At 38.7% G+C, this 24,036-nt stretch overlaps 1 protein-coding gene across 7 annotated transcripts in view; it reads left to right on the forward strand.

Annotated features, from left to right (window-relative positions):
• KLF8 (KLF transcription factor 8) overlaps positions 1-18,328 on the forward strand; it is a 57,695-nt gene extending 39,367 nt beyond the window's left edge. For 5 of the 7 annotated variants that reach the window (XM_055376925.2, XM_055376926.2, XM_063703019.1 and 2 more), the window contains one exon: positions 11,117-12,987. In XM_055376925.2, the coding sequence (XP_055232900.1) occupies positions 11,117-11,298 (182 nt within the window). In that variant the 3' untranslated portion in view covers positions 11,299-12,987. Of the gene's footprint in view, positions 1-11,116; positions 12,988-15,018 lie in introns of those variants that run through there. The other 2 variants (XR_010132522.1, XR_010132521.1) reach the window with 2 other exon arrangements.
• Positions 18,329-24,036: the final 5,708 nt, after the last annotated feature.

Here is a 24,036-nt window from a genome sequence, read left to right on the forward strand (position 1 = left end):
TATATTTATGAGTTACATGAGATATTTTGATACAGGAATGCAATGTGTAATAGTCAAACCAGAGTAAAGGGGTGTATCTGTCCCCTCAAGCATGGGGCATCCTTTGTGTTACAAACAAGCTAATTATACTCTTTTAGTTATTTTAAAATGTACAATTAAATGATTTTTTTTTACTATAATGAAGCTGTTGTGCTATCAAATGGTAGGCCTTATTCATTCTCTCTATTTTTTGTACCCATTAACCATCCCCACTGCCCCCCGACCCACTGACATCCCACCATCCTTCCCTGCCTCTGGTAACCATCCTTTTACCTCTATCTATGTAAGTTCAATTATTTTAATTGTTAGCTACCACAAATAAGTGACAACATGTGAAGTTTGTCATTTTGTGCCTGGCTTATTTCACTTAACATAATGACCTCCAGTTTTATCCATATTGTTGCAAATGATAGGATCTCATTCTCCATGTGTGACCTTTGCCTTGGAGACTCCTTCTCCATAGTGGTCTCCAAGCTCAGAATTGGGATTTAGACACCTTAGACAAAGAGGAAGCCCTCCTTTCTTGTAAACATCTGCTATGTTACATTTGCTGTGTTAGAATTTGTGTAGAAGGACCCAGAGCCCTAGTTGTTTTGCCCAGAGGCTATGAACAGGTGAGTGATAAATGTCTTTTTAGCTCTTTTGCCCATATGCACCACATTTTCTTTATCCATTCATCTGTTGATGGACACCAGTTACTTCCAAATTCTGGCTATTGTGAATACTGATGCAATAAACATGAGAGTGCAGATATCTCATTGATATACTGATTTCCTTTCTTTTGGTTATATAACCAGCAGTGGGATTACTGGATCTTATGATAGCTCTACTTTGTTTTCTGAGAAACCTCCAAATTGTTCTCTATAGTGATTGTACTAATTTATATTCCCACCAACAGTATATGAGGGTTCCCTTTTTTCCACATCCTCACCAGCATTTGTTATTACCTGTATTTTGGATAAAAGCCATTTTAACTGAGGTGAGATGTTATCTCATTGTAGTTTTGATTTACGTTTCTCTGATTATCAGTGATGTTGAGCACCTTTTCATATGCCTGTTTATCTTCTTTTGATAAATGTCTTTTCAGCTCTTTTGCCCATTTTTAAATTGGATTATTAGATTTTTCTCCTATAGAGTTTTTTGAACTCTTTGTATGTTCTGATTATGAATCCCTTGTTGATGGGTAGTTTGCAGGTATTTTCTCCCATTCTATGAGTTGTCTCTTCACTTTGTTGATTGTTTCCTTTGCTGTGCAGAAGATTTTTTTAACTTTATGGCACCCCATTTGTCCATTTTTGCTTTTATTGCCTATGCTTGTGGGGTATTGCTCAACAAATCTTTGCCCAGTTCAATGTCCTGGAGAGTTTCCCCAATATTTTCTTGTAATAGTTTCATATCTTAGACATAAGCCTTTAATCCATTTTGATTTGATGTTTGTATATGGTGAGATATAGGGCTCTAGTTTATTCTTTTACCTGTGATATCCAGTTTTCCCAGCACCCTTTATTGAAGAGACAGTCCATTCCCCAATGTATGATCTCAGCACCTGTGTCTAAAATGAGTTCACTATAAATGCATAGATTTATCTCTGGGTTCTCTATTCTGTTCCACTGATCTGTGTGTCTGTTATATGCCAGCAGCACACTATTTTGATTACTATACCTCTGTAGTATAATGTAAAGTCACATAATGTGATTCCTTCAGTTTTATTATTTTTGCTTAAGATAGCTTTGGTTATTCTGGGTTTTTGTGGTTCCATGTAAATTTTGGGGTTTTTTTTCTATTTATGCAGAGGAATGTCGTTAATATTTTGATAGAGATTGCATTAAAATTGTAGATTGCTTTGAGTAGTACAAACATTTTAACAAAATGTATTCTTCCAATCCATGAACATGGAATATCTTTTCTTTCATTTCTGTCTTCAGTTTCTATCATCAATGTTTTATAGTATATATTGTAGAGATCATTTATTTTCTTGTTTATGTTAATTCCTAGGTATTTCATTTTATTTGAAGCCATTGTAAATGAGATTATTTCTTGATTTATTTTTCAGAATGTTCATCTGTTGGCATGTAGAAATGTTTTGGATTTTGTATGTCAGTTTTTTATCCTATAACTTTACTAATTTTTTAAATCAATTCTAATAGCTCTTTTTCTGGAGGCTTTAGGTTTTTTCAAATATAAGATTATATCTTCTGCAAACAAGGATAATTTGTCTTTTTCCTTTCCAATTTGGATGCCCTTTAATTCTTTTCTCATCTGACTCCTCTAGGTAGGACTTCCTGTACCATGTTGAATAAAGGTGAAATTGGGCATCCTTGTCATGTTCCCAATCTTAGAGGAAAGTATTTCAGTTTTTCCCCATTTAGTATGATACTTATGGGTCAGTAATTAATGGCTTTTATTATGTTGAAGTATGTTTCTCCTATACCCAGTCTTCTGAGGATTTTTATTATGAAAAGATGTTGAATTTTATCAAATACTTTTTCAGCATCAATTGAAATGACCAAATGGTTTTTATCTTTCATTCTGTTGATATGATGTATCACATTAATTGATTTGCATATGCTGAACCATCCCCACATCTGTGGGATAAATCCCATTTGGACATGATGAATTATCTTTTTAATGTGTTGCTAGTATTTTGTTGAGGATTTTTGCATCAATATTCATCAGTGATATTGGCCTATGGTTTTCATTTTTTGATGTGTCTTTGTCTGGTTTTGGTATCAGGGTAATACTGGCCTCATAGAATGAGTTTGGAGTATTTCTTCCTGTTCTATTTTTCAAAATAGTTTCAGTAGAATTGATATGAGCTAATCTTTAAATATTTGTTAGAATTCGACAGTGAAGCCATCAGGTCCTGGGCTTTCCTTCCTGGGAGACCTGCCCCCCGCCCCCGCACCTCGCCCCCGAAACCAAGTCTCACTCTGTTGCCCAGGCTGGAGTGCAGTGGCATGATCTCAGCTCACTGCAACCTCCACCTTCTGGGAGAGTTTTAATTATGGCTTTTGTCTCATTACTTGTTGGTTAGTCTGTTCAGGTTTTGGATTTCTTCCTGATTCTGTGTTTTTCCTTGTCCTTAATATTACCAGTGAGTTGTGTACCTTCAGATGATTTCTTATTGCTCATTAATGTCCTTTTCTTTCTGATTGAAGTACTCCCTTTAGCATTTCTTGTAGGATGAGCATGGTATTGATGAAATCCCTCAGCTTTTGTTCATCTGGGAAAGTCTTTATTTCTCCTTCATGTTTGAAGGATATTTTCACCAGATATACTATTCTAGGGCAAAAGTTTTTTTCCCTTCAGCATCTTAAATATGTCATGCCACTCTCTACTGGCCTTTAAGGTTTCTACTAAAAAGTCTCGTCAAAGATATTGGAACTCCAGTGTATGTTATTTCTTTCTTTTCTCTTGCTTCTTTTAGGATCCTTTCTTTATCCTTGACCTTTGGGAGTTTAATTATTAAATGCTTTGAGGTGGTCTTCTTTGGGTTAAATTTGCTTGGTGTTCTATAACCTTCTTGTACTTGGATATTGATATCTTTCCCTAAGTTGGGAAGTTCTGTGTTATTATCCCTTTGAATATTTCTACCCCTATCTCTTTATCTACTTGCTCTTTAAGGCCAATAACTCTTACATTTGCCTTTTTGAGGCTATTTTCTAGATCCTATAGTTGTTGCTTCATTGTTTTTTATTTTTTTGTCTCCTCTCTATGCATTTTCAAATAGGCTGTCTTCAAGCTCACTAATTTTTTCTTCTGCTTTATTCTATTTAATTGTTTCAATCGCTTTGTTAACTTACGGGATTCTGAATTCCTTCTCTGTATTATCTTGAATTTCTTTGAGTCTCCTCAAAACATATTTTGAATTCTCTTTCTGAATGGTCACATATCTCTCCAGGATTGGTCCCTGGTGCCTTATGTGGTTCATTTGGTTTGGTCATGTTTTCCTGGATCGTCTTGATGCTTGTAGATATTCATTAGCGTCTGGGCATTGAAGAGTTAGGTATTTATTATAGTCTTCACAGTCTGGGTTGGTTTGTATCCATCCTTCTCAGGAAGTCTTTCCACATATTCAAAGGGATTGGGTGTTGTGATCTAAGCCATCCCTGCATTAGGGGACACCCCAAGCCCAGAAGCCCTATGGTTCTTGCAGACTTGTAGAGGTTCCACTTTGATGTTCTTGAATAAGATCCAGAAGAATTTTCTGGATTACCAAGCAGAGACTCTTGTTCTTTTCTTTTACTTTATCCCAGACAAACAGTCTCTCTCTCTGTTCTGAGCCACCTAGACCTGAGAGTGGGTTGACACAAGCATCCCTGTGGCCACCACCACTCGGACGTGCTGAGTCAGGCCTTAAACTAATACAGCACTGGATTTCAGCCAAGAACCGCTGTAACCACTACCTGGCTATTGCCAACGTTCACTCAAGGCCCTGGGTCTCTACAGTCACCCGTTGGTGAAGCAAGCCGTACTTATGTCTTTTCCTTCAGGGCAGTGAGTTCTCCTAGGCCCTTGGTAGGTCCAGAGATGCCATCTGGAAGCCAGGAACTCTAGTCAAAAACCTTAGAAGTCCACCTGGTGTTCTATTGTACTGTGGCTGAACTGGCACTCAAACCATGAGATACAGTTCTTCCCAGTCTTCCCTTCACTTTCCACAGCCAGAGGAGCCTCACCCCTTGGCTACCACTACCATAGGCTTACAGGGAGTACTTCCAGGCTACTGCTGATGTTCCCATAAGGCCCAAGGCCTCTTTATTCAGCTTATCGTGAATGCTGCTTGGCCTGGGACTCACGCTTGAGGGCAGTGGGCTCCCCTCTGGCCCTGGGCAGATCCAGAAATGCCATGCAAGAGCATAATCCTGGAACTGGAGACCCCAATATCCTGCTTGTGCTCTATCCCTCTGTGGCCAATTGGTATCTAAGGTGCAAGACAAAGTCCCCTTTACTTTTCTTTCCACCTTTCCTAAGCTGGAGTGTCTCCCCATAGCCATCACAGCTTGGGAATGTGCTGAGTCTCATCTGAAGCCAGCAAGTCTCAGAGTCTCATCCTAGGCCCATGGTGTACTACCTAAGTTTTGCTACTGGTTATTCGGGGACCAAGGGCTCTTTAGTCAGTAGGTGATGCGTCCTGCCAGAACTGGGTTCTTCTCTTCAAGGCAACAGCTTCCCCTGTGGCCCAGGGTGTGTCTAGAAATGTCATCCATGAGCTAGGTCCTGGAAAAGAAGCCTCACGACTCTGAATGATGCCCTATCCTACTGTGGCTAAGCTTGTATCCAAGATGCAAAACAAAGTCCTTTTTACTCTGCCCTCACCTCTCCTCAAGTGGAAGGAAGGGGTCTCTTTTGAAGCTGTGAGCTGTGCATCCTAGGGTTGGGGAAGGGGTGGTGCAACCACTGTCTTATCTGATCCAGCTGATATCTTAATATATCATATGCTCCCCGCAAGTCCACTGGCTCTGAGCCCAGTTCATCACTAGGACTCACCTAAGACTTGAAGTCCTTGTGGCCTATACTGCCTTTCAAGTTAATTCAAGGCCCCAGAGCACTTTATCTCATAGTGGTGAGTCTTCCCAGAATTCAAGTTCTGACTTCTGGGATGGGCGATTCCCGTCTGGCTCTGACTGGTTTAAATATTCCCTCCATGGGTGGGAGTCAGCAGAGTTCAGCATAGTTCTGCTTTCTGCTGTGACAAGGCAGCACTGAATTTAATGCAGTGTCTCACAAGTGCTGTACTATCCCTGTCTGAAGCACACAGATTCTCTCTCCACACCATGTAGGCACTGCAGAAGGATGGGTGAGGGGTGGTGTTGGTGATTCAAGACTCTTTCCTACCCTCTTTCAGTGCTTCTTTTAACAATATGAACTTAAAACCAGATACTATGAGTGGTCATCTGATTTTTCGTTCTTTTTTTTTTATTATTATACTTTAAGTTTTAGGGTACATGTTTACAACTTTCATTCTTATGAAGGTCCTTTTTTGTGTAGATAGTTGTGAAATTGGTGTTCTTGTTGGGGCGTGATTGGTAGAACATTCTATTTGGCCCCCTTGCTCTGCCCCTCTTCTCCATTTATTTTTCAATTGTATAAGCTTAAAGGGTACAAGTGCAGTTCTGTTACATGGATATGATACATAGTGATGAAGTCTGAACTTTTAGTGTAACTAAGGAAGTTTTTTAAAGTAGGGAGAATAACGATCATATGAGAAGGAGCAAGCTATGTAAAAAGCGTGGCAAAAGACTATTCTTGGCTAGGCAGAGTACAAAACTAGTGAGATGGGAATAAGCTTGCCTTGTTCTAATAACTGATACTAGTTCAGCTTAGCTAGGACATATTGAGCGCAGCAGTGGGTGGAGAAAGCGTTGAGGTGCAAGAGTGGAAGGGGGAAGATCAGTTAAGAGGCTAATGAAGCAATCCAGGCAAAAAATGATGACAGCTCAACTAGTATGTTGCCAGTGGAGATGGAGAGAAGGAGGTACATTGATGATTAAGTGGATGTTGGTGACTCTAAGGTTTCTGTTTTGGGTGACTGGGTGAATGGAGGTGCCATTTATAGAGCTAGAGAATTTGCCAATAGTTATACAGGTAGTAAATGGGTAAAGCCCCATAGGATTAGACATTTGTACCTAACCTAGGTATACTTTTCTCTATTGCTAGTATTCCACAGGTTCCCTGGGACTGAGGCAGCTACAGAAATGCCTGATTCATTGCCCTCCAAAGATTGTGATTCATTGTTAAGGCTCCTAGAGAGTGCCATCTCTGTCTTTGGTAGATATTCTTCCAGCAGAGAGCCATAAGACTCTTTGCTTATCTGCAAACACCAGGCATGCAGTGCAGCACTTCATCTCCCCTGAGTTTGCAATCATACAAAGCAGGAAACACAGATATAACAGTTCTTGTTAAACATACTGTGTTCATACTGTCAAGTCCTAGTATATTTACAATGGCATCACCCATTTTCCCAGGCTCCAAATGTATCATTGATTCTTACCATTATCTTTTTTTTCCCCCAAGTCAGAGTCTCACTCTGTTTCCAATGCTGGAGTGCAGTAGCACAATCTCGACTCACTGCAGCCTTGCTCTCCCAGGCTCAAGCAATTCTCTCACCTTAACCTCTGGAGTAGCTGGGACTACAGGCACATGCCACCACACCTGGCTAATTTTGTTTATTTTTTTGTAGAAATGAGGTCTCACTATGTTGCCCAGGTTGGTCTCGAACTTCTGGACTCAAGTGATCCTCCCGCCTCAGCTTCCCAAAGTGGTTGGGATTATAGGCATGAGCCATTAATATTCTCTTATGTCTTGAGTTATTTGTTTTTAAAGTTCTATTATTTCTTTCTAATTTTGAATAGCCTTTTTATTCATAATGGCTAAGACTATGTATTGTGAAACTAGTGTCTTGATTTGACATCTCAATCAGCTACTCACTGCTGAAAGTTGCTTCGCCCCTCTTTACCTAAATTTCCCAATCTTGGAATTTTAATAGTGTAAAATACTTAAAATAGTATCCAGCATATAGTGAATACTCAATAAATGCTAGGTTTTATTAATGTTTTTCTATCAATTCCAATCTCGCTGTCACCTCCTTAGGTTTTATTCTTATATTTATTATTGATTCCTTCATCAATTCAATGAAAAATTAATTTGAGCTTTATATGCCAGACAAATAGATTACCCCAGTAGGCTCCTAGTCATTGTAGTCCACCTTATACAGCATGGGTAAATAATTTTAATGTACAACTTTGACCAAGTCATTCTTGAGTTAAACAGACTAACTTTTAGACTAACTTTTAGTCTGTTTTATTATTGTTTTAAAGTTCTCTATTGTCAATGCATCCCCATTATTGCTCACACCTAGGACAGACTGCTCTCACACACACCCCCTTGGGTATATCATTGCCTTTTATGCTTAAGTCCAAATTCTCTTTTTAAAAATAATCCCAAGTTTTTCATCTGTCTTTTATAATAAGGATCATCTCATAATACTCTTGTAAGGATGTTCCATGCTCCAAGACAGCTGACCCTATATGTACCATTCACTGCACTGCCTTGCCAAGACCTTGCCACCAGCTGCCTGGGTTGCTTGCTTCATCTAAAACCTGCCCATACCTCCATATTTGTGCCTTCACAGTAACCCAGAGGTTATTAACTAGCCTTGGAACTTATATCACACTTACTTATTTTTTTTGAAACAGAGTCTTGATCTGTCGCCCAGGCTGGAGTGCAGTGGTGTGATCTCAGCTCACTGCAACCTCTGCCTCCCGGGTTCAAGCAATTCTCATGCCTCAGCCTCCCAAGTAGCGGGACTACAGGTGCGCACCACCACACCCGGCTAATTTTTGTGTTTTTAGTAGAGACAGGGTTTCACTATGTTGGCCAGGCTGGTCTCGAACTCCTGACCTCAAGTGATCCATGTGCCTCAGCCTCCCAAAGTGCTCGGATTACAGGCATGAGCCACCGCACCTGCCATGTCACACTTACTATCTTTGTCACATAGTTAATATATATGCTTTATATTATGAATTCTTTCTCTGCATATATACTTTGTTCTTTAATTCAAATGATAAGTTGATGGAGATTACAAGTTGTGTTGTATGATGTTCATTGGCACAAACAGGAGCTTGTTCAGTGATAATACAAGGGTAAATGCTTTTGAAATAGGAAAATGGGCCTCACTGCTGAATTCCTTTACAATAATTTGTGTGTTCTGGAAATGAGCTCTGATCACCACAGGGTGTCACTGCCTTACAAGTCAAATTTTCCTCAATTGGTTGAGGTGTATATAGGAATTCTCAGAAGACATTCTTGAGAGATCACAACAAAATGTATAGATAGCAATGCAGCCATTGGGAGATGTGGAGATGCTATAAAATCACATAGAACAAAAAGTGAAAATTTAATTTACACACTCTAAACATCCCCTGAAATCCTATTTTTCTTCCCTCTGTTAACAATTTGTTGTATAGCCTTCCAGATCTTTCCTCCTTGGAGAGAGAGAGACAGAGAAGGACAGGCACAAGATTTAGAAACATAAATGAGATCCTACTCTCCATGAGCATGTGTGTGTGTGGTTGTTCAGTATCTTTTTTGATTTGATAACATTTCATTTGCCATCTTTTTTGTCTCATTACATCCAGCTTTATCTCATTCTTCTTAGCAGCTAATGCAGCTATTTCTGAATATTGAAATGATCAGTAATTGATGTCTTTAATCTTTGAAATGTTTGCCTTGGTATAGTCCAAAGCTGTGATTCAGACTGGATTTCATTCTGTTGCTCATTATGTGAACACTATACAGTTAATTAGCAAACACTTGGGAGGGTTGGTAGGTGGTGTGTAGTAAGTTGGAAAACAGTTTATGCAAGCCAGATTGCCACCAGAATTTAGAACAGCATAAAATTAAATGCCCTAGGTAATTTACAGGGAGTAAAGGGGAAAAGACCGAGAGAAAGAGACTGTTAGAATACCAATGCATTTTTGTGTCTGCATTATTGTTTGTTTCTGATTGTAAAATAATACATGCTCATTGTAGAAGATGGGAAACAGAAAAATGTATTAAGAAGAAAGCAAACATTACCCTAATCCTACAACCCAGACTTATCCACAGTTAATATTTATTGTTGCTCATATAGCTTATTTCCTTTTTCAAAATTTTTATTATATGATACAACATTATGATTTTAAAGCATTTAAAACAGTACAAAAGGGTATAAAGTAAAAATGAAAAGTTCTCTTCCCACCATCCCTGGTCCTCACTTTCCACAAAGTCATTCACTGTTAACAGTTTCTCTCATAATGTACATTTAAGTGTATTGATATTGGCTTTATTATGAGTATACAAATGTATGGTGTGTGATCTATATACCATAATGGGGTCATACTGCGTTAATTTTTTTATACTACTTTTTTTCCATTTAGCTTTCTATCTTGAGCATACATATCCTATATATAATTCAAATACAACCCAAAGATTCTGGGCATGGAGCTATTTCAAAAAGTTTGGCCTGACACTGCCCCCCATGCCATTACATGCCCTTGAGTTTCTAACCTTACACTAAAGACCTGTAGCCTTAGCTGAGGGCCCTTTCCAGTGAATCACACATTCATCCTGTGTATATATGGCTCTATATTATTTTATTTTATTTTATTTATTTATTTGAGACGGGTCTTGCTCTCTCCTAGGCTGGAGTGCAGTGGCGCAATCTCGGCTCACTGCAAGCTCCGCTTCCCGGGTTCATGCCATTCTCCTGCCTCAGCCTCCTGGGTAGCTGGAACTACAGGCGCCCTCCACGAAGCCCAGCTTATTTTTTGCATTTTTAGTAGAGACGGGGTTTCACCGTGTTAGCCAGGATGGTCTCAATTTCCTGATCTCATGATCCGTCCGCCTCGGCCTCTCAAAGTGCTGGGATTACAGGCGTGAGCCACCGCACCGGACCATATGGCTCTATTTTAGACTGTTTGGTAGGAGATATTAGAGGAACGGATATTATAAAGTGCCAGAGACCTGAGTTTAGATCCCAGTTGTATTGGTTGCTAGCTATCTTTAAAAAAGAAAATGTTTTGAACAACTTTGTGATATATTTTTATCCTTTAGAGATGAGAAAACAGAGACCAAGCCAGGGAGAAGTGATTATGTAAGATCACACAGCTACTTTGTAGTAGAGCCGGATCACACAAAGACCTGTTTGAACAAGAGGCTATGTGCTTCCCACTCTAACATCTTGGACTTTCTTTAGAACTCCTGTAGGTAACAATGTATTGTATTATTGAAAATCAATGAGAGAGTAGATTTCAAGTGTTCTTACCACAAAAAAAGATAAGTATATAGGTAATATGTATGTTAATTAACTCGACTTAGCCATTCCACAATGTATATACATCTCAAAACATCATGTTGTACATTTATACAGTGCTTCTCAATCAATTAATTAACTTAAAAGATTTACAGGCATATGCCTTCAAGGTTATTGCCTAACCTTTTCACTAAAGCCTTGATACGAGTTATGTATTCTATTATCTTTCTAGTATCCGATCATCCTCTCTCTGATTCTCTTTTTTTTGTCACATTCCCTTTTTAGGAGAGAAGCCTTATAAATGCACCTGGGATGGCTGCTCCTGGAAATTTGCTCGCTCAGATGAGCTCACTCGCCATTTCCGCAAGCACACAGGCATCAAGCCTTTTCGGTGCACAGACTGCAACCGCAGCTTTTCTCGTTCTGACCACCTGTCCCTGCATCGCCGTCGCCATGACACCATGTGAGCCGCACAGGTCACACTAGAGAAGCTGCGCTGGTATCTTTCCTGGTCGTGTGCTGAGGTTGGGACAATTTTTTCCTCTTTGACTTCAGCTTGCATATGGGGTTGAAGCAGCCCACTGAGCCAAGTTGAGGAGACTGGAGGAAAAGAGAGCTGGTCTCCCGTGGGGCTCTTCATATTCTACCTTCACTTCTCCACTGTCCAGACCCATTTTTTTCAACCTCCACATGGGTTGAATTCCAGTGTGGCACCCATGGCTGCCTTCCCATCCCCCCCTGCTCTGAAATAGGACATTTTTCCTACAGTAACAAAACAGGAATCAAACTGAAGGCTGTGAACAAACATACGCTGCTTTATTCTTTCCAATTTTTCTCTTGTTTTCTAGAACTCTTATCCATATGTTTTTTAAATAAGTACCTAAAAGTGGTTTGATAGTGTCCTAAACGACTTTTTTAACTTCCTAAATGGAAAGAGCATAACAATGTAGTTGATTGGTAAGATTTACAGGGATTTGGTTTCTGAGTTTGAGGCACATTCCCAGTGAATAAGCTGAGTCCCATACCACACTCAAAACGTTTTAAGAAATCTAATCCTATTTCTTCTTAAAGTTTGGTTTTCAGACAGTGCTGGTGCTTCTGCTTCTTAAGTTCATCAAGGGAATGAGGAGTTCTTGTCCTTCTCCTCTTTTTTTTCTTTTCCACTTTCTCCTTCAGGATTAAAGATTTTGCTGCACAATTATTATTTGTTAGGTTAAATTTGGACAAATATTCAAAGCACACATAGACATATAAGTAAGGAGAAAAATGTTCCAGGAGAGTAGGTTGGGCAGTGACAGGAACAAACAGACCTAGGATGATCCTGAGAACAAATAGAGGGGTTCCTTTACTTGGATAGGATATCAAAAGTGCTGTTAATCACAAACCTCATTCAAATGGCAGGCTGTCGAGACAGTGTCTTGAGGGGCTGGCTGTACTGTTTATTTTTTCGTTTACACAAAGAAGCAATTGAGTATATTGCATGATGAGAAATCACACACTAGGGGCATGTTATACAGAAGTAAGGGGTTGGAAAAACGGAATGTTGTTCACTTCATGGAATTATTGGCATTCATTCCTGTGTTTCAAATGAAACATAGATGCTTTTCATGAAAACTGACCTACAAAAAGCAATTTGATGTTCTGCAACTGCTATGAAAACCTAAGCCATTTATTTTAGCTGATAGCAGATTGCATAATATACTCATTTAGCTGCCCAATCAGATTGTTTTATAATATTACCTGGGGTACAAAATCCTCTGTTCCTGGCCCTGGACCACAGATCTACCTCCACATGGCATATTTCCTTTCTGGGGTCAGGGGTGGGGGAGGGGGCTTTGCATCACTTGAATTTAGACTCAGCCTCTCTTTTAAAGATTGTCTTTATATTGAACACCTTTTTCTTTTCAACCCTGCTTGAATACTTTAGGTTACTACTTCCTGAGGCTGTCCATTCTCACTATATTGCAGAATTCTAGCACCAAGAAGGGATCCCGTTAACCATCTAGTCCTATCCATCCCTCATATTTTACAGATGAGACAAATACGGGTCAGATTTTTTCTCCAGATGTTTCTTTGAGCCCTTGTACACCTGCACGCTTATTCTCCTGGGGATCACATAATTTTATTTATTTATTTTTTGAGAGACGGTTTCACTCTGTCACCCAGGCTGGAGTGCAGTGGCGTAATCTTGGCTCACTGCAACCTCCGCCTCCTGGGATCAAGTGATTCTCCTGCCTCAGCCTCCCAAATAGCTTGGATTACAGGTGCGTGCCACCACACCTAGCTAAGTTTTGTATTATTAGTAGAGATGGGGTTTCGCCATGTTGGCCAGGCTGTTCTCAAACTCCTGACCTCAAGTGATCCCCCCACCTCGGCCTCCCAAAGTGCTGGGATCACAGGTGTGAGTCACCACACCTGGCCAGGATCACATTATTAAACCAAATTAAAGTTTATGTGATTGGTTGCAATATTTGTCTAATTTTATATGTTATTCTTCAGGAAAACTTTAGAACTCAAAAATCATTTACAGCTGATTAAATAGCAAGTAAAATGTACTTGTCATTGCCGTATAACATTAGGCACACGCTTCTAACACTTCTATAATATCTAGATTTTATTTACCTCATTTTAACTTGCAATGTCTGTCTATCTCATGAACTCTCCATAAATCCAAGAACTGCCTGTAGTTTTCAAAATGACATGTGGGTTTTTACTGTTATCATTGTTATTTCGATAGGGCTTTTTCCTGATTTTGGGTATACAAGTTCCAAACTTGCATAATAATTGCTAACGCACTAGGTGATATCTAGGGCCAGTCTGTTAAAGGGGACCTCTAATGTAGCTGTAAGACAGGTTGGTAAAGATGAACTAACATAAGTTTAAGCTAATAATTCAGTAGTTGATGCAGTATTTCACAGTAGAGCCCGAGCTTACTCATTTTTTTCAAAATTTGGATCCTGATACTCCTTTTTCAGAGTTCAGAACTGAACTGCTCCCCTAAGACCTCAGAATCTTTTGCATTGAGACATATGATCTATTTATAAATAAAGGTTATCAAATATCTTGTTGAACTAATTAGGTTGATCAAATTAGGATCCCAAATATTGGGGTCCCTGACATCTGAGCCTTTATCTAAAAATGTTTCTGTAACATAATGACAGCCTTTATGTTTGTTAATTGCCTATAGTAAAGAAGCAATTTTAAGCCTATTCTCATTTCCCTCTCCCCTACAAAAAATGATAAAAGCTTTCCAATTACTTATATATGCTCTAACAAGTGTCTCAGGATTCATTAACAGAATTTTATAGAGTACAGTAATTCAAATATAGCACAGTACAGAGTTTACCAAAAACACATAAAACTTTGCTAGATAGACAGTGAGGTGGAAAGGAACTAAAATGTATCTCTCTTGAATAGCATTTGGGGTTCAGTTGAATTTGTTGTGTTTACAACAGCAAAGCACTGTTAGCCTGGACAGTTGCTTATGGCATCGATAGGATTGGATAATATTCTGGGATTTGTTGCAGCAGAATTCCTCTATCTGATGATCAGCAGTTGAACATAAACTTCATAATTATAGTAAAATTTAGGAAAAACTATGAGAGTGAAGAGTATGAACTGATTGGGTAGATTAGGCAGAGTGCATTATGGGCAAGACAAAGGTTTTCGATATTAACTTCTTTTAAAATAAACTTTTTATTTTCAAACACTTTCAGTTTTACAGAAAAAATGTGAAGCTAGTACAGAGAGGTCTCATTTACCCCACACCCAGTTTCTCCTGTTATTAACATCTCACATTAATATGTGGTATATTTGTTACAATTAATGAAACACATTCATATGTTAATATTATTAACTGAAGTCCATACTTTATTCAAGTTTCTTTAGTTTTTACCTAAGATCCTTTTTAAAGAATTGTTTCGGCCAGGCACTGTGGCTCACACCTGTAATCCCAGCACTTTGGGAGGCCAAGACGGGCGGATCACGAAGTCAGGAGTTCGAGACCAGCCTGGACAACATGGTGAAACCACGTCTCTATTAAAAATACAAAAAATTAGCCAGGCGTAGTGGTGGGTGCCTGTAATCCCAGCTACTTGAGAGGCTGAGGCAAGAGAATTGCTTGAACCTGGGAGGCGGAGGTTGCAGTGAGCTGAGATCATGCCACTTCACTCCAGCCTGGGTGACAGAGCGACACACTCGATCTCAAAAAAAAAAAAAGAAATTGTTTCAGCATCTTGTTCAGGATTCCACATTACATCTAGTAGTCATATCTCCTCAGGATCCTTTTGATTGTGACAGTTTCTCAGACTTTCCTTGTTTTCAGTGACCTTGACAGTTTTGAGAGAGATTTTCCTCAACTGGGATTTGTCAGTTGTCTTTCTCATGATTAGACTGAGGTTATGAGTTTTTGAAAGTAGGACCACGGAGAAGAAGTGCCATTTTCATCGCATCATACAGGCATACTTTGGAGACAATGCAGATTTGGTTCCAGATCACTGCAATGAAGCAAATATTACAATAAAGCAAGTCACACAAATTTTTTGGTTTCCCAGTGCATATAAAATTTTATGTTTACACTATCCTGTAGTCTGGTAAACGTGCAATAGCATTATGTCTAAAAAACAATGTACATACCTTATTTTAAAATACTTTATTGCTAACATGTTACTGGCACAAACACGAAGTGAGCACATGCTGTTGGAAAAATGGTGCCAATAGACTTGTTGGTCACAGGGTTGCCACAAACTTTTAATTTGTAAAAAATGCAATATCAGCAAAGTGCAATAAAGTGAAGCACAATAAAACGAGGTATGCCTGTATTTACATGACTCATCACTGTTGTTTAACCTTGATCACCTGGCTGAAATAGTTGTTGTCAGGTTTCTCCCCTGTACTCTTTTTTCCTCCCCTCCATACTGTACTCTCTGAAAGGAAATCACTATGTGCAGCCCATGCTTCTGGAGTGGTAAGTTATATGCCACACCCTTCAGAGCACGTATCTTACATAAATTATTTGGAATTATTCTCTAAGGGAGATTGTCTCTTCTCCCCCATTTATTTATTTATACAATACTTTATTTATATCAGCATGGACTCATGGGTATTTATTTTATACTTCGAGTTATAATCTAATACTACTACTTTATTTTATTGCTCGAATTGTTCCAGCTTTGGCCATTGGGAGCTCTTTTGGGTGATTCTCAAGTTCTTTTGACACACCCCCATCATTTTTCTTTAGCACGTCCTTACTTTCTGCCACTGCAAGATGTTCCAGGCTCATCTTGTATATTTTGTGGCCTACTCCTATAATCAGCCATTTCTTCAAGAAGTCCTGGTTTCTTTTACTGGAAAATTGTATTAGAAACCAATATCTGGGCATTAGGTATGTTCATTGTTACTGGGCTATTGTTGCTTCTAGGGCGTCTCAGCTAACAGCAAGGAAACATATGTGTGTATACTATCCTATGTATATGCACATTCTATAAATATTTCTATATGTAATCACGCAGATTTTTATTTAGCTAAACATGAGTTCATATTGATGTTTTCAACTCTAACCTGTTACCACGTGAATCATTCTAGCTTCTTCCTGTTAGTTACATGAAGCCTCCCATGCTAATACTGAGAAACCTGGCTCTCAACCTCTGTCATCTATTTACTTAATTTTTCAAATTCAGTGTGCACATATAGCAGTATCTGAATTGTTAACCTGTATACCCATGGGAAACAACTTTATCAACTACAGCACAGTGTGTATGTACATAAAAATAGTAAAATTTTTAGAACTCCAACAGCTCTTTGAAACAAAGTGGTCTGCAAAATTCTGGAATTAGGGATTTCTGTGATCTGAGTTCCAAGATTCTGGGGTCTATCCTGCCCCCAAAAAGTTTTCTCATGAACCAAACCATCAAGAATGTACCTAACCTTAAATAAGCCAAGGGAACTTACTGATGCTCCACAGTTTGCTAATTCTTGTATGAGGTACTGTAGAGGGATGGATACAGAAGGAACTGGGTGGGCCAAATTTAAATAAACACATAGCACTATCTTTTCTCACTGTTAAATATGGCTCTCTGACAACAGTGATGCTACCCTGAGTTACCTCTCTTCTGTATTTTCCCAGGTCTCACTTGGTTGACCTTAGGCAAGTCATATCACCTCTCTGTGCCTCAATTAATCCATTTGCAAAATGGGGATCTCAATATCTACCTCACAGGAATGTTGTGAGGCTTCTCATAAATTGATTTTGGCAAAAATGATGAAAGATCTTTAAGTGAACAACCAAGTATTATAACCATTGTTATAATGATAGTTATAGTACCTTATATTTACCCTATGTAAAAGAGAAGATTAGGCTTCCTAGGTGATAAACAGATAAATTTGAGTAAGAAGGATAATTAAAGAGTGGCCACTGGAAGCAATATTATTTATTCTCTTACTTTCACTTTCCCTATATCTTCTTTGTTACTAACAATACGATTATCATCTGTTTCCATACTTGAAATATATTAGGACCTAAAAGAAGAGGTAGGCAAAATTCATTGCTTCAGAAGCTGTATTCTTCCCCCTTTGTAACTCTGCTTGGACCACATTCCATGTCACATTCTTAGAAGCACAAAGGCAATTTTCCAGAGCCCTTTAAGCTTTGGCCAGTTCAGTTTCACCACTTATATTTTCTCTTTCCCAACTTACTTTACTCTGAATAGTATAGGTAGGAGGAGGGAAGTTGGGTAGGGTGGTTGGGGGTGGGAGTGGGTTGGAAGAGGATGGGATTTATACCAGTGGCAGGATATTTCTTTGTTTTCCAAACACTGGTTTTAATTTCCATTTCCTTTTCTGGTGTTGGGGTGGGGTCAGGGGAAGAGATACTATTTTGTTAACTGTTAAAAGCTCTCCTTCCTTTCCTAGAGTCGCTACAAGTAGCTGTGTTGGACATTACTTTATAACTATGCTGTATGCCGTGCTGTTTTCATTGTATCACAGAATTAAAAGGGGAAGAGAGTTCCTAGTGGTGTCCATCCCTGTTTTTTGACAGGCAGTCACACAGGTGAGCAGTGCCAGAAACTGGTTCTCTTTTTTGTGTTGGGGAAAGGAGCCTGCAGTGAAAGGATCAGTTGGATTTTTTGTCATTGTTAGTTTGTTTAAATAAATTATAAGACAGTATATTAAGCTTTAGTCTCTGTAACTCTTATGTTTGTGCCCCATTATTTTAGTGCTTTAGAGCAACACCTTGTTTTTCCTCTATTTTATACTAGTTCTTGCTCCAGAGGCATGGCTTTGAGGCTAGAATCATGAGCAATCTCTCATAAACAAGTCTGTTATGCACCTGGAGATACTCAAGATTTGCCTCTGTTAGCATGGCCACTTAGAGATTACTCTGTTCTACTTCAGAGACCCTCCACTATGGCATCCATGCAGGGTGTGTGCTTGGGGACTAAGCAATCTTGTTCAGTTTAATTATTGTACTTTTTTATTAATAAAAAGATCTTAAACTTCAGAAATCATGGCTATTTTCTTGACTTTGTCTCCAATCTCTGTTTCTTCAGCATGACAAGAGTAGATCACTTTTTTCCCCCTAGCTAGGTAAAGTTGTGATGAAGCTACTATGTAATATCATGGGATAAAAAATGAAGCCAGGTTGTCTTAAACATGACAGTTTCTCTGTTTAATCATATAAGGTCCTCCCCATTTTGGGGAATCTATTCAGCCGTGTCCCTGAATGGAGCTTCATGAAGGCTTTGTGCTCCTTTTGTGTATTTCCTACAAAGGATTTGATAAGAGTTTGTGGGATACTGATTCAGTTGGCTGGATTTTCTTGCTCAGCTCTGTTCTCCTCACTATTTTGTTTGTGTTTTCCTAAGATGTAAGGAGGGAAAGAAGGGTGTTTGGACAGCTTTAAACCTCAAAGCCACCGCAGTAAAAATTCTAGCCCTGAGTGAAGATGTCGAAGTTGCCTGACCTTTCAGAGAAACTCTGGGAGAAAAGTAGAAAGAGGGAAATTCTGTGCTGGAGATTGAGGCCAAGAGCAGGAAGAACAAATTGAAAAGTGACTGTTCCTGGGCTGCCAGAATGAGATTTTCACTACAAATGATAAAAATAGGAAATCTCATCATTTTTTTTACTCATTTCTTTATTCTAAGAGCCAATGTCATCCCTTTCGGCTATAGGCGTTCTCAATTCAATGCTACCAGTATTGACTAAAAACCTACGAATAATCCAGTCTCCTTTCTGGTTGCTATGGAGATGAATAAAACCCAGCTCCTGCTCTAAAGAAATTCACTCCCTAGTGGAAGAGACCAGCATGTGAAGAAACACAGTAGTTTTTTAAGTGTTATCTTGGAGATATGTTTAATATTTCCAAAGACTAAAAACATGTGAACAATGAAAGATACCATAAACAAAATTTAAACATAGCTGCATATATAATGCAGGATTTCTATCCAGAATGTATTTTTTAAAACCCTACAAACCAATAACAAAAATACAATATACAGGATATTAGCCAGGAGAACTTCCCCAATCTAGAAAGGCAGGCCAACATTCAAATTCAGGAAATACAGAGAACGCCACAAAGATACTCCTTGAGAAGAGCAACTCCAAGACACATAATTGTCAGATTCACCAAAGTTGAAATGAAGGAAAAAATGTTAAGGGCAGCCAGAGAGAATGGTCGGGTTACCCACAAAGGGAAGCCCATCAGACTAACAGCTGATATCTCGGCACAAACTCTACAAGCAAGAAGAGAGTGGGGGCCAATATTCAACATTCTGAAAGAAAAGAATTTTCAACCCAGAATTTCATATCTAGCCAAACTAAGCTTCATAAGTGAAGGAGAAATAAAATCCCTTACAGACAAGCAAATGCTGAGAGATTTTATCACCACCAGGCCTGCCCTAAAAGAGATCCTGAAGGAAGCACTAAACATGGAAAGGAACAACCAGTACCACCCACTGCAAAAATATGCCAAATTGTAAAGACCATCGAGGCTAGGAAGAAACTGCGTCAACTAATGAGCAAAATAACCAGCTAATATCATAATGACAGGATCAAATTCACACATAACAATACTAACCTTAAATGTAAATGGGCTAAATGCTCCATGTAAAAGACATAGACTGGCAAACTGGATAAAGAGTCAAGACCCATCAGTGTGCTGTATTCAGGAAGCCCATGTCACGTGCAGAGACACACATAGGCTCAAAATAAAGGGATGGAGGAAGATCTACCAAGCCAATGGAAAACAAAAAAAGGCAGGGGTTGCAATCCTAGTCTCTGATAAAACAGACTTTAAACCAACAAAGATCAAAAGAGACGAAGAAGGCCATTACATAATGGTAAAGGGATCAATTCAACAAGAAGAGCTAACTATCCTAAACATATATGCACCCAATACAGGAGCACCCAGATTCATAAAGCAAGTCATTAGAGACCTAGAAAGAGACTTAGACTCCCAGACAATAATAATGGGAGACTTTAACACCTCACTGTCAACATTAGACAGATCAATGAGACAGAAAGTTAACAGGGATATCCAGGAATTGAACTCAGCTCTGCACCAAGTGGACCTAATGGACATCTATAGAACTCTCCACCCCAAATCAACAGAATATACATTCTTCTCAGCACCACGTTGCACTTATTCCAAAATTGACCACATAGTTGGAAGTAAAGCACTACTCAGCAAATGTAAAAGAACAGAAATTATAACAAACTGTCTCTCAGACCACAGTGCATTCGAACTAGAACTCAGGATTAAGAAACTCACTCAAAACCACTCAACTACATGGAAACTGAACAGCCTGCTCCTGAATGACAGTATACTGAGTACACAACGAAATGAAGGCAGAAATAAAGATATTCTTTGAAACCATTGAGAACAAAGACACAACATACCAGACTCTCGGGGACACATTCAAAGCAGTGTGTAGAGGGAAATTTATAGCACTAAATGCCCACAAGAGAAAGGAGGGCAGATCTAAAATTGACACCCTAACATCACAATTAAAAGAACTAGAGAAGCAAGAACAAATACATTCAAAAGCTAGCGGAAGGCAAGAAATAACTAAGATCAGAGCAGAAGTGAAGGAAATAGAGACACAAAAAACCCTTCAAAAAAATCAATGAATCCAGGAGCTGGTTTTTTGAAAAGATAAACAGAATAGATGGACCGCTAGCAAGACTAATAAAGAAGAAAAGAGAGAAGAATCAGATAGATACAATAAAAAATGATAAATGGGATATCACCACAGATCTCACAGAAATACAAACTACCATGAGAGAATACTATAAACACCTCTATGCAAATAAACTAGAAAATCTAGAAGAAATGGATAAATTCCTGGACACATACACCCTCCCAAGACTAAACCAGGAAGAAGTTGAATCTCTGAATAGACCAATAACAGTCTCTGAAATTGAGGCAATAATTAATAGCTTACTAATCAAAAAAAGTCCAGGACCAGATGGATTCACAGTCGAATTCTACTAGAGGTACAATGAGGACCTGGTACCATTCCTTCTGAAACTATTCCAATCAATAGAAAAAGAGGGAATCCTTCCTAACTCATTTTATGAGGCCAGCATCATCCTGATACCAAAGACTGGCAGTAACACAACAAAAAAAGAGAATTTTAGACCAATATCCCTGATGAACATCGATGCAAAATTCCTCAATAAAATGGTGGCAAACTGAATCCAGCAGCACATCAAAAAGCTTATTCACCACGATCAAGTGGGCTTCATCCCTGGGATGCAAGGCTGGTTCAACATATGCAAATCAATAAATGTAATCCATCATATAAACAGAACCAAGGACAAAAACCATATGATTATCTCAATAGATTCAGAAAAGGTCTTTGACAAAATTCAACAACTCTTCATGCTAAAAACTCTTAATAAATTAAGTATTGATGGGACATATCTCAAAATAATAAGAGCTATCTATGACAAACCCACAGCCAATATCATACTGAATGGGCAAAAACTGGAAGCATTCCCTTTGAAAACTGGCACAAGACAGGGATGCCCTCTCTCACCACTCCTATTCAACATAGTTTTGGAAGTTCTGGCCAGTGCAGTAAGGCAGGAGAAGGAAATAAAGGATATTCAATTAGGAAAAGAGGAAGTCAAATTGTCCCTGTTAGCAGATGACATGATTGTATATCTAGAAAACCCCATCATCTCAGCCCAAAATCTCCTTAAGCTGATATGCAACTTCAGCAAAGTGTCAGGATACAAAATCAATGTGCAAAAATCACAAGCATTCTTATACGCCAATAACAGACAAATCATGAGTGAACTCCCATTCACAATTGCTTCAAAGAGAATAAAATACCTAGGAATACAACTTACAAGGGATGTGAAGGACCTCTTCAAGGAGAACTACAAACCACTGCTCAATGAAATAATAGAGGACACAAACAAATGGAAGAACATTCTATGCTCATGGGTAGGAAGAATCAATATCGTGAAAATGGCCATACTGCCCAAGGTAATTTATAGATTCAATGCCATCCCCATCAAGCTACCAATTACTTTCTTTATAGAATTGGAAAAAACTACTTTAAAGTTCATATGGAACCAAAAAAGAGCTCACATCGCTAAGTCAATTCTAAGCCAAAAGAACAAAGCTGGAGGCATCACACTACCTGACTTCAAACTATACTACAAGGCTACAGTAACCAAAACAGCATGGTACTGGTACGAAAACAGAGATATAGAGCCATGGAACAGAATAGAGCCCTCAGAAATAATGCCGTGTGTCTACAACCAACTGATCTTTGACAAACCTGACAAAAACAAGAAATGGGGAAAGGATTCCCTATTTAATAAATGGTGCTGGGAAAACTGGCTAGGCATATGTAGAAAGCTGAAACTGGATCCCTTCCTTACACCTTATACAAAAATTAATTCAAGATGGATGAAAGACTTAATATTAGACCTAAAGCCATAAAAACCCTAGAAGACAACCTAGTCAATACCATTCAGGACATAGGCATGGGCAAGGACTTCATGTCTAAAACACCAAAAGCAATGGCAACAAAAGCCAAAATTGACAAATGGTATCTAATTAAACTAAAGAGCTTCTGCACAGCAAAAGAAACTACCATCAGAGTGAACAGGCAACCTACAGAATGGGAGAAAATTTTTGCAATGTTCTCATGTGACAAAGGGCTAGTATGCAGAATACACAATGAAGTCAAACAAATTCACAAGAAAAAAACAAACAATCCCATCAAAAACTGGGCGAAGGATATGAACAGACACTTCTCAAAAGAAGACATTTATGTAGCCAGAAGACACATGAAAAAATGCTCCTCATCACTGGCCGTCAGAGAAATACAAATCAAAACTACAATTAGATACCATCTCACACCAATTAGAATGGTGATCATTAAAAAGTCAGGAAACAACAGGTGCTGGAGAGGATGTGGAGAAATAGGAACACTTTTACACTGTTGGTGGGACTGTAAACTAGTTCAACCATTATGGAAGTCAGTGTGGCGATTCCTCAGGGATCTAGAACTAGAAATACCATTTGACCCAGCCATCTCATTACTGGGTATATACCCAAAGGATTATAAGTCATGCTGCCTTAAAGACACATGGACACGTATGTTGATTGCGGCACTATTCACAATAGCAAAGACGTGGAACCAACCCAGATGTCCAACAATGATAGACTGGATTAGGAAAATGTGGCACATATACACCATGGAATACTATGCAGCCATAAAATATGATGAGTTCATGTCCTTTGTAGGGACATGGATGAAGCTGGAAATCATCATTCTCGGCAAACTATTGCAAGGACAAAAAACCAAACACTGCATGTTCTCACTCATAGGTGGGAATTGAACAATGAGAACACTTGGACACAGGAAGGGGAAAATCACACACCGGGGCCTGTTGTGGGGTGGGGGGAGGGGGGAGGGATAGCATTAGGAGATATACCTAATGTTAAATGACGAGTTAATGGGTGCAGCACACCAACATGGCACATGTATACATATGTAACAAACCTGCATGTTGTGCACATGTACCCTAAAACTCAAAATATAATTAAAAAAATAAAAATAAAATAAAAATGAAAATAAAAAAGAAAAACACAATATACAATAATTTAAAAATAAATTAAATAATTCAGAGAAGGATTACATGTAGTCAATGAACATATAAAAAGATGTTCAATCTCATTAGTAATT

The sequence above is a fragment of the Gorilla gorilla genome, chromosome X (genome assembly GCF_029281585.2).
Source record: "Gorilla gorilla gorilla isolate KB3781 chromosome X, NHGRI_mGorGor1-v2.1_pri, whole genome shotgun sequence".
NCBI lineage: Eukaryota > Metazoa > Chordata > Mammalia > Primates > Hominidae > Gorilla > Gorilla gorilla.